Consider the following 12,419-nt stretch of genomic DNA (forward strand, 5'->3'; position numbering starts at 1 on the left):
AAGCTTACAGATACAACCATGAACCTAGATTTTACAATCAGTGGCAAAACAACAACTTTTACCACTGGCCTCAAAGAAGCTATCCACAAAGATTTAGTGATCTCTCAGGTGATTTCCAAGCAGCCAGCAACAATGAGCTAAAGCTATTGAAGCAAAACATATCAAAGAACTCTTGCATTATTTTTATAGAGAGGAAGGAGAGGTTGCAATATACACATTAGATGCTGAAATATAAGCAATCTTTAAAAAATTACAAACCTATGAAAACACAAAAGGAATAACATTATACAAATATAAAATAAGTTTTCTAGGGCCTGCAAAGTTCTTCAGCATTATGACGAAGTACATAATAAAAATACAACTGTAATTCATGAGCAAGGGGAGCAGGAGGGTTAAGATAACAGCATGGCTACAACTTAAAGGGAACGTTTTCTTCAGTGATCTTGAACTGATTTTCATCTGGAGATACGCAATGGAGAAGTGTAGAACCTAATAGACTTCCATGTTCAACTGCGCATACTTCAACTCCAAGTTGTCGGTTTTAGAGATTAATGATGGCAAACAGACGGTTATTTTTACTACTACAAAATCCAGGCTACTACTTCTAACAGGTGAATCATCATAGTAGGAAGTTTCACAAAAATTAGTTTGGCATCTTTTTCCATCAATAACAATTTCACATAAGAGACCGAGTGTCAGTGATCATTAAATTATAATGCAAGCATCTTTGAAATTTTTCATGCAGGACCAGTGGAATCAGTAAGGAAAGCACCTTTCACGCTATTAAATCTGCTGGGCTTCAGTCTTAATCTTTAAGGAAGTCAAGAGCTCAACGCTAAACACTGTGCTAACTAGAGGTTTGATTAACGTCTCCTGATCCCTGCCATGTCCACGGCATTAACAATGGTCACCCAAAAAGTTCCAAAAGATTTTAAGCTGGCTGTTGTCAAAACAATTTAGTAGTATAATTAGTTACACAATATCACCACAATTAATCCCTCAAAATCAGCAAAATATTTTCTCATACCCAAATTTTCAAATATAAAAGGCATAACAATTGCTTATCTACACCTCAAGTTTTAGGCGAATAAACATGGCATATCTAGGAGAAATAAGTGCAGTAACACAGTCTTTTTCTTCTCCAGACATTGCTACAAAGTAAATTCTATGCCACCCTTCATCTAATTGTTTTAAATAACCTATCAAGATTAACTTCACAATTAACGAGACAGCACCCACCCACTAAAACAGGTCATATGAAGCTGCAGTGAAAACCCCAAGTCTGAAAGTGACCTTCAATATTCTATATTATAATGCGTACAAATAAGCAATTTCTAAAAAGCAATTTGTCAATAATTGAAACAGAAATCAAAGCTGCTGTCAGTTTTTTAAAACTGAAGCAGCTTTTCAAAAATAGGTCCAAATCTGCACAATTTTATTGGTTACTCCATTTGTCCCTGCTGTGATCAAAACTACTACATAAAAAGGAAATAAAGGCACTAACTGGGTTTGTGGCAAAATTTTCAAATCAAAAGAACACCAAATAAAAACAAAGCCACAGCCCTAGCAGTTCTGAAATGTTAAGCCCATAACAGCTGCAAAGATTTCATTTTATCACAACCTCTACTGGACTGCCTACACAGTGACAAAATGGGCATCCAATTGGTCAATTATAAAAGTTATTAAAATCTGTCAAAATCTTACTTCTTAAATAATGAAACTAAAGCACCTTCCCTGATTTGAAATAAAAAAAGCACATTTTATCTCCATTCACAAAAGGAGAAACGCAAGAGTCAGTCTCAAATCGAGTCTACAGTAATACATAGCATTCTAAATTTCAACTACTGCATGTCCAAAAAAAAAATCACTCCTACTTTTTCACTTCCAAGAGAACAAAAACATCAAATGCAAGGAGCTATTGGAGACAAATAATTCCATACAGACTAGAATGTCAATGATTTGCCAATGTCCAAAGTGTACCAATGGTGGGGTTACCCTGCAAAAATAAAGCAGGGAATGGAGATATTGCTGTGGTGATTTACAGAATGGTCAGTTGTTATTAGACATTTTCTCATTTGTAGGAAACAATCCAAAAGTTTAACCCTTCCAACACATTTACTGACCACAACACACTATGGTTTATTTAGCAGTATGTTAAAAGGAAACTCTAAATTTTAGCATATTTCAAATCAAAACACGAGAAGTCCTTTATCACTTTCCAACTTCATTACCACACAATACCACTTCTTCACTGAACAACCTAACTTGTTTCAACTATTTTCGCCAAGAACTGGCCATTGCAATTGACGGAATAAAACCTTAAAATATTTCAAGTTCTGCAACATTATAGAATTCCTAAAATTTGTATGATTTAATTTGGATTGAAGGACTTTTATCAAAATAACATGTCTCAGAATTGTTAGAGGACAAGTGGTGTTATAATGAGTAGTTTGTGTCAGAGCCAATTACAAAGTCAGATTAATTCAAAATTAATTTCCATTTAATACTATTCTAGGATATTTGCTGCCTTAAGGACTGAATTTCACAATTGACAAGTATTCTGAAAACACTAAAATAGAACCTTTATGTTATTTTTAGTTGATGCCTGTGTTACACCCCAAAACAAAGGGTCACCGCTCACTTCAATTTGAATTAGAAGGTGAGCCATGTTGGGAGGAGGAGGAGAGGGTAAGGTGGAAAAAAGGAGTGAAATAAGCATGTGAACAGAGCATGTGCAAAGGAGCACATGGTGGCAAGAGACTTGAGGACATGGGCAGAAGACGGAGGTGTTTTTAAACAAGCTCAAATTCAAAGATTTTCTAATTGTAGTATTTAAAGTGGGAAGATGATAAGCTCAGGGAGGTATAATGGGAAATTTGATGCTGTAAATATCACTTCTTATTTTAACAGGGCTACAGCGGTGACACTGTGTCCGATAAACCAGAATTGGTTAAGTAAAGATAATAAGCAATATAATAACTCCACATTTCCCAGCCAGAATTACATGTAGGCAAGAGATTTCAGTTAAACAATTTTACAAACCATGTATCTTAGGCCAGCAGAAAAAGTCAAGCCGGTAAACGTCACACTAAAACATAAGCATTGCTCTAAAGAAGTAAACTAATTTGAAGATGCCATCTTATTGCAATTAAAGAATAATAAATAATTTACTTACCATTGAAATGCATTATAATGGAAGTAGACAAGACCAAGGCCATATAAAAAGGCAGCATTCTATGGGGAGAAAATATTTAAAAGTTTTAGTAATATAATGAAGTCACTCTTATTTTTGTTGCAACAGGCCAATATCACCAAACACGCATTAACTTATTTACTGAATTTTTCAGTGTAGAATCTGCATATAAAATTAGTAGAAAACATAGTCAGTACATTTCAAACTAACTGTAAGTGCAGTGTTTTGAGATGCAATACCATGGACTAGATCATTTGGAAATTCAAAATCAACTTTGCAGCATTTGTGCAAAAAAATCATGTGTTTCACCCAGCCATAATCAGCCAAAAATAAAAGTACGACAAAAGAGACAGAAAAAGGCATGACTTTTAAAAAAGTGAGTTTTAAGGAATATCTTCAAGAATGACAAAGGTAGAGAATGGAAAAGAAATTGCTGGAGAAACTCAGTGGTCTGGTATCATCTGTGGAGAGAGAAAGAGAATTAATGTGAATTCTCTTTCAGAACTGAAAGTAGTTGGAATTTATGTTAAGAAACACACTTCTGGCACAGGCAGAGGAGGGGCAAAGGGAATAAATGGTGTAGAGGCCAAGTATGAGAGACAAAGGGGCAGTTGATGATGGTGAAAGAGAGAAAAGATGCAAGTCGGATATGAAAGCTAGAGAATGGGTCTTCTCTACTTCGATCAAAGTAAACAAAACTCAAATAAAACAAAGCTGTGTGCTTGCATGTGGTTTGGGAGGGAACAGTAGGAGAGAGAACACAAATAGGATGGAGAACATCAATAAGTTCTGAAAAAGGGTTACTGGACCTGAAAAAAAAGTTAACTGTTTCTCTCTCCACACATGCTGCCAGGCCTGCTGAGATTTTCCAGCAATGTCTGCTTTCGTTTCTGACTTCCAGCATCTGCAGTTTTTTTTTGATCAGTCAGTCAGGCTCTGATGCTGTGAAATTCAATATCAAGTCCCAGAGACTGTCCAGTGCCTGAACAAAAAATGAGGCTTTGCTCCTCAAGCTTGCATGGTGCTTTGTTGGACAGAAATGTTAGTATAAGAGCAAGGTAATTTATTGAAATGGCAAGCAACTAGAAGGTTGAGGTCATTCCTGCAGACAGCAGAGGTGCTCTGCAAAGCAGTAACCCAGTCTGCTTCTGGTCTCACTCACATAAAGGAAACTGTATTGTGAGCAGCGAATACAGGAGACAAGTTTGAAGTAGCAGAAGCAAAATGCTGCTTCACTTGGAGGATATGTTTGGGGCTTTGGACAGTGAGGAGAGAGATGGTGAACGGGCAAGTATCATTCATTTTGCGATGGCATGGGAAGGTGCCATGGGTGAGGGGAAATTCTGGGAGCAAAGGAGGGGACCAGGGCATCACAGAAGGAACAATCAATCACTGCAGAATGCTGACAATGGAGGGGAGGGGAATGCGTTTGGCCAAAATAACAGAGGATGGTGCGAGTATGGGACAGGCAAAACTGTGATTCTAAATAAGGGAATGTTGCAATAACAATTCAGAGGGAGAGATGGAGTGTGTTCAGGAAGCTAAAAAGAAGCCGATACACATCAAAACATCAAATTGTACAATTAGATGTCATAGGATATCAAGCAGGAAATGCACAATCGATAACAGGGACATGACAACAAATAAAATACAGCAAACAAAAAAAGTACTGAGATACTGGAAATCAGAAACAAAACCATATTGCTAGAAAAACTCAGCAGGTCCAGCAGCATCTGTGGAAAGAAAGCAGAGTTAAGGTTTCAGGTCCAGAGAGCTGCTGAGTTATTGTGGGAATGCATTTTTATTGTTGAATAAAATATGAAAGAGGGTCATAGATTTGAGACAAAGCATACAAGGGGAATGCTGAAAAGAACTATTAACTGTAATACGGTCACAAAAGGATGGCTACTGCTAACAGCTAGTCTTACCAGGAGATCCACTTTGATTGCATACCATGCTCGTGTCTTGCATTATCCTTGCAGACCTATTGTAGGTCCTTAGGTAACCTCTATCACATCTATCATTCCGTTTTACCAGGTCGAACCTTTTCTGTTGCCTTCCACGTTGCCATTTCCAAAAGATTTCTGTTGCTTTCAGCTCTACTCAATCAGCCAAAATACTGACATTTCCTTTTTCTAGATATCTTTTTGAAATCACAAGAGCAAAAATAACTCTATTTTCACCTCTTCACTTATGTTATGGTTTATATGTGAAACATCTCGCAATCATCTTGGAAACCACAATGTTAAGGCTACAGCTTTCTTTCATAGATCTTTATTTATTGCCTAGGTTTCTAAGGCATACAAAAAAGTGACAGTGAAAGAATAATGTATTTTTCTAAGTCAAGATGATGAATGGCTTAGACAGAAACTTGCTGTAGGTGATGTTTCCATGTATTAGCAGTCCTTCTAGAAGGAATTAGACAACACCTTCCAAACCCAAGGCTAAGTATCATTAGCAAATTTCTGCAGCCCTTTTTGTCGGTCGTACACGCTGCTGCTACTAAGCATCAGTGTTGGAGGGAGCGAATATTTGTGGATATGGTGCCAACCAAGCATACTGTTTTGTCCTGGATGGCATTAAGCTTGAGTGCTACTGAAGCTGCACTCATCTGAGCAAGTGGGTAGTGTTCCATCATGGTTGCCCATTTGCTTGCTGAGCCGGGCGTGGGTCAGGAAGACCAGGTTCAAGTTCCACCTGCTCCAAAGGTGTGCAATGACCTCTCTAAACAAGCTGATTAGAAAGCATCAAATTAAGGCATGAAGAAGGTGGTGAAAGGTCTTGTAGCACATTGGTAGTGTCTCTACTTCTGGGCCAAAAGGCCTGGGTTTAAGTCCCACATGCTCCAGAGGGTGTCAAAACAGGTCTGAACAGGTTGATTAAAAATATGAAGAGGATGGGGGTGGGACTTTCCTTAATGGATGATGTTTGCTACCCACTTAGATGATTGATTAGGTGATTTTGTGGTCAGTCTTCAAAACGTGGTGGGAAAGAAATAATGGTTTTTTTGGCAACTGTCTGGAAAATAAACAGGGGAAACCTGTCATTCTGTACCATCTTAAGTTTGTAACTTGACAAGGGAAAATTAAAATCAATTAAAAACAAGAAAGCAGGCCAGACTCGCATCCATTTTACACTTTTTAGAACCACAATACATGATTGGAAAAGTGCTTTAAGCCAATTGTGGTAAAAGTCCGTAATAAACATTACTGTTTGGGAACTTTGATTCTAAATGGAAAAACGATGTATTACTTCGAGTTTAATTTCTACTTCTTTACTTAGATGTATTCTGAGAGTGGTAAAGGTGTTATGGAGATCGGTTTTGTTTAGGAACACAAGAACAAGAGGCTATTCAACCCTCGAGCCTGGACTGCCATTCTCAATCACAGCTCATCATCTGTCTCAACACCAAATTCTCTTGATCTCATCAATAACAAATCTAACCACTCTACTTTTCTTAGTAAGTGAACTTGCACAGCCTATTGCCACAGATAATTCCAAATATCACAACTCTGAGTGAAGAAGTTCCTCAGAATCTCTGTCCTAAATAACTTGCCTTCTATTCTGAGCCTGTCCCCCAAGTCCAAGTACTAGACTCCATGACATGTACCCCTTGAAGAATTTCTAAATTCCTAAGATTGTCTCACATTCCTCAAAATCTCTCCTCAGCGGACAATCCATCTATCACAGGGATCAATGAACTTCCCAAATGTTAAGTATATCTTCCCTTCCTTAAGCAAAGGGACCAGAACTGCACATAATACTCCAGGTTCCATCTTGCCAGTATTCTATATTATTGAAGCAAGACTTCTTTGTTCCTGTATTCAAATCCTCATGACAAAGACCAAAATATGATCCGCCTTCCGAACAGCTTGCCAAACCTGCATGCTGGCTTTCAGTGGCTTATGAGAAAGGACACTCAGGTTTCTTTGGACAATACTTTCCAATCTTTCACCATTGAAGAAATATTCTGTGTCTTATTCCCTCCTACCAAAATAGACAATCTCACATTTATCCACATTATCTCATCTGTCATGCTCTTGTCCACTCGCTCTGAAAGAACTGTGGATGCTGTAAATCAGGAACAAAAACAGAAGTTGTTGGGAAAGCTGAGCAGGTCTAGCAGCATCTGTGAAGAAAAATCAGAATTAATGTTTCAGGTCCAGTGACCCTTCTCTGAGGAAGGGGTCAGCAGACCTGAAACATTAACTCTGATTTTTCTTCACAGATGCTGCCAGACCTGCTAGCTTTTTCAGCAATTCCTGTTTTATTCTCAAAAATCTCTCAGGTTTGTAAAACATAACTTTCCTTTCATAAATCCATGCTGACTCTGTCCAATCAGATATTTAGAGTCATGGAGCTGTATAGAACGGAAACAGATCCTTCGGTCCAACTAGTCCATGCCGACCAGATATCCCAAACCAATCTAGTCCAATCTGCTAGCATTTGGCCCATATGCCTCTAATCCTTTGTAATCACATAGCCATCCAGATGCCTTTCAAATGTTGTAATTGTACAGCCTCCACACCACTTGCTGTGGCAGCTCATTCCATACACGCACCACCCTCTTGGTGAAAAGGTTGGTCCCTTTTAAATCTTTCCCTTCTCACCTTAAACCTATGCCCTCTAGTTTTAGACTCTGGTACCCTGGAGAAAAGACCTTGGCTATTCACCCTATCTATGCCCCTCATGATTAATAGACCTCTGGGGGTGCCCCTCAGCCTCCGATGCTCTAAGGAAAATTGCCCCAGCCTATTCAGCCTCTCCCTATAGTTTAAACTCTCCAACCCCAGCAATGTCCTCAGAAATCTTTTCCAAATCCTTTCAAATTTCACAACATCCTTCCTATAGCAGGCTGACCAGAAATGGAAGCAGTATTCCAAAAGTGGCCTGACCAATGTCCTCGACAACTGCAACATGACCTCCCAACTCTTATACTCAATGAACTGACCAATAAAGGCAAACATACCAAATACCTTCTTCACTAACCTATTTACCTGGAACGCCACTTTCAAGGAACTATGAACCTGCACTCCAAAGTCTCTTTGTTCAGCATAACTCCCCAGGGGACTTACCATCAAGTGTATAAGTCCTGCCCTGATTTGCCTTTCCAAAATGCAGAACCTCACATTTATCTAAATTAAAGTTGATCTGCCATTCTTTGGCTCACCAGCCCATCTAATCAAGATCCCATTGTACTCTTAAGTAATCTTCTTGGCTGTCCACTACACGTCCAATTTTGGTATCATCTGCAAACTTACTAACCATACCTCTTCGATTCACATCCATCCCTGAACCACATTTTCTCTATTGCTGTGATATCCCAGTCCCATGTTCCCAATCACGTCCTGAGTTCATCTGTGTCACGTCAGGCCTCTCACATTGAAATAAATGTGCTTTTATTTATTAGTCCTACTTCATTGTGTGCTTTGTTCCTGCCTGCCCCGACTGTTTGACTCAATCCTTTTCACATGTGTACCAGTTTCAGACTGATCTCTTTTCTCACCATCTCCCTGGGTCTTGCACCGCCCCCCAACAACTCCCCCTCCGCCGCCCTGCATCGCCCCACCCCCACCCCCTTACTATTTTAAAGCCTTCTGAGCAGCTCTAGCAAATCTCCCTGCCAGTATATTAGTCCCCTTCCAATTCAGATGCAATCCCTCCCTCTTATACAGGTCACTTCTACATCAGAAGAAGTTCCAATGATCCAAAAATGTGATTCCTCCTTCCCTACACCAGCTCCTCAGCCATGCATTCATCTGCTGTATCCTCCTGTTCCTGCTCTCACTCGTTCGTGGCACTGGGAGTAATCCAGAAATTATTACTCGAGGACCCACTTTTTAACATCCTGCCTAATTTCCTATCTTCTCTCCTCAGAACCTGATCCTTTTCTCGTCCTATGCCACTAGTTCCAATGTGTACAATAACCTCCTGCTGGGTCCTTTTCCAAGTCTTTTGAAAGCCAAGCATCAATTCTTTAAATACAGGCCATTGACTGGGACATAGCAGCAATATGAGTGGCTGATATCATAGAATCATAGAACCTCTACAGTGCAGAAGCAGCCCATTAAGTCCACAGTGATCCACCATCCTTACCCTACCCCCACAACCCTGCATTTCCGATGGCTAATCCTAGCCTACACATACTGGACACTATGGGCAATTTAGCATGGCCAATTCATCTAACCTACACATCTCTGGATTGCAGGAGGAAACTGGAGCACCTGGAGGAAACCGGAGCACCTGGAGGAAACCTACACGGACATGGGAGAATGTGCAAACTCCGCATAGATAGTCGCCCGAGGGTGGAACTGAACCTGGCTGCCTGATGCTGCCAGGCAGCAGTGCTAACCACTGAACCGTTAAGGGGATACTTCAGAATAAACATAACAGATACACTGCAATGGGTAAAAAAAATTCCAAAGGACAGGCCCACCACTCATGTTTCACTAGAAATGTTAAAGATATCAAACTAAAAGAAAAATTATATAATTGTACAAAAGGAGACAGATGGAATGAATGAAGAGAATAAGTGATCAACAGAAGTAATAAGAGGCACATTTGACATACTTACCATTGGTCACATCACTTGAGTAAACTGTAAATAATCGAGGTCCCAGTGCTGATCCCTGTAGCATACCACTCGTTATATCTTGCCAACCAGAATATGACCCACTTATGCTTACTTTTGTCTCCCTGTTAGCCAGCGAATCTTTTATCCATGCCAATATGCTACTCTTACACTGATGAGCTTTTACTTTCTGCAATTACTTTTGATATATAACCTTATCAAGCGCTTTCTGGAAATCCATGTACAGTATGTACAAAAGTTTTTTCCTTTTTTCACAATGTGTTACGTCCCCAAAAACTCTTAATAGATTGGTCAGGTATGATTTCCCTTTGAGAAAACCATAGCGATATGCCGGATTACCTTGAACTTAACTAAGTGCCCTTTAATAGTAAAGCAGCTTCTAACACTTTCCCTACGACAGATGTTAAGCTTCTGTAGTTTCCTTTTTTTTCTGTATCCCTCACTTTTTGAATAAGGGAGTTACATTCACAATCTGCGAATTAATTGAAATGTATCAAAGAACTTCTAAAAAATTAAAATCAATGCATGAATGATCTCACTAGCTACTACTTTCGAAAATTTAGAATGAAGTCCATCAGGATCCAGGCACTTGTTAGGTTACAGCTCCGATAATTCACTCAGTACTACTACTCTGGTCATTGTGGTTTTTCTGAATTTCTCCCTCCCTCCTGTTTTGTGATTTATTGCTGCTTCTGGGATATTACTTGTGTGCACTAAAATGAAGACAAATGCAATTTGCATTTTCTTTCCAATTATTCATTCTCTAGTTTCTCTTTCTACAGGACAAATGCTCACTTCGGATTCTTTTCTTTAAACATTTATAGAAGTTGTTAGAATCTTTTATTTCTGGCTTGCTTTCTTGTGCTCTCCTGCATGAATGAAGAAAGGCTAGCACGCAGATACAACAAATAATAGGAAAGCTAAAAGAATATTATTCTTTGTGAAGGTAAAGGAGTACAGAAGTAGGTGGTCATCCTTCAGTTATAGAGAGCACATCTCTGAAGACCATATCTGGAGTACTTTGTGCAGTACTGGCCATCTTACATTTAATCAAAAACATAAATGTGTAGGAGGCAATTAAGAGAAGGTATACTGTTCTAAGTTCTGGAATGACAGGGCTGTCATTTAACAAAACGTTAGACAGACTAGGTTTGTATCCGTTGAAAGCATAGAAACAACGGAAGCACGAGTAAGCCATTCAGCCCTGCTCCGCCATTCAACATAATCATGGCTGATCATCCAACACTATAATCTGCACCTACTTTCTCCCCATACCCTTTGATCCCTTCAGCTTTAAGTACTATATCTAACTATTTCATCAAAACAGTCAATGTTTTGGCTTCAACCACTTACTCTGGCAGTGTTCCACAGGCTCACTACTCTCTGGATGAAGAAATTTCTCATCTTAGTCCTAAATAGCCTAACCCATATCCATAAACTATAACTCCAGAGGCACTGGGAACATTCTTCCTGTGTTTACCTTGTGTAGTCCTGTTAGAATTTTATAGATTTCTCTGAGAGTGCCCCCTCATTCTTCTGAACTCCAACGAATATAACCCTAACTGATCCAGTCACACATCAGTCTCACCACCCCAGGAATCAATCAATCAATCAGTCTGGTAAACTTCAGTTGCACTCCCTCCATAACCAAATATCATCTTTCAGGTAAGGAGAGCAAAACTGCACAGAATACTCCAAGCGTGGTCTCATCTACATACACTTGCAGTAAGACATTCTTACTCCTACACTCAAGTCTTCTTGCTATGAAGGCCAACATACTATTTGCTTCCTTCATCACCTGTTACACCTACATGCCTACTTTCAACAACTGATGTAAGAGGACATCAGTCTTATTGCACTTCCCTTTCCCCAAGCTATCACCATTCAGATAATAATAGCAGTGTTTCATTATATAAAAGTGAAGTTGCAGGGTGTAAGGTGATGTTAGGAGTAAGAGAAATTCTCACCTCCGGAGAAACAGTTTATCCTTGGTAATGATATCGCTGGATCGCAGGTAGGAGTGGTACCTACTGCGGTTGAAAAACCAATGGAAAAAATCAGACAACTGAGGTTTTACAGGAAATATATCCTGAGATTTTTCCTGACTGCGTAATAACAAGGTCACAAAGCCACAGGTTGAAACAGGAGAAAAAAAATCAAGGAGTAAAGATAAGGAAATTGAAGTTCAATTATCAGCCGATATGTTTGATCAAATGGTTAAAAAAATAAACAAACAGGCGGAGGACAAAGTGGACATTTTTGGCTCTGAGAAGCTAGCTGAATTACAACAGAAAGAGAAAAAACTAAAGCAGTTGTATCAAAAAGTATACCCCACAATATTACTATCTTAAAAGTGAAGTCTTGACTAGGAAATGGAGACCATCACACATACAGGCGGATGAAAAATTGGCCTAAGTTCATCAAGTTGTATTAGCAGTGAGTTATAGAAAGGTGGCCATTTGGGAGTAAGGAAAACTCAAGCCAAAATACAACAGCATTTTTTTTGGTCTGGACTGCATACGGACATGAGATAACAAGGTGTAGAGCTGGATGAACACAGCAGGCCAAGCAGCATCAGAGGAGCAGGAAGGCTGACGTTTCGGGCCTAGACCCTTCTTCAGAAATGAAGAAGGG

At 39.3% G+C, this 12,419-nt stretch overlaps 1 protein-coding gene across 4 annotated transcripts in view; it reads right to left on the reverse strand.

The window, feature by feature from the left end:
• Positions 1–12,419, reverse strand: part of kdm6a (lysine (K)-specific demethylase 6A) — a 224,219-nt gene that overhangs the window by 154,654 nt on the left and 57,146 nt on the right. For all 4 annotated transcript variants that reach the window (XR_007263189.1, XM_048602716.1, XM_048602715.1 and 1 more), the window contains exon 5: positions 3,176–3,234. Coding sequence is in view for 3 of the 4 variants with exons in the window: in XM_048602716.1 (XP_048458673.1) it covers positions 3,176–3,234 (59 nt within the window). In the remaining variant the exon portion in view is untranslated. The remainder of the gene's footprint in view (positions 1–3,175; positions 3,235–12,419) is intronic.

The sequence above is a fragment of the Rhincodon typus genome, chromosome 11 (genome assembly GCF_021869965.1).
Source record: "Rhincodon typus isolate 14 chromosome 11, sRhiTyp1.1, whole genome shotgun sequence".
Taxonomy (NCBI): Eukaryota; Metazoa; Chordata; class Chondrichthyes; order Orectolobiformes; family Rhincodontidae; genus Rhincodon; species Rhincodon typus.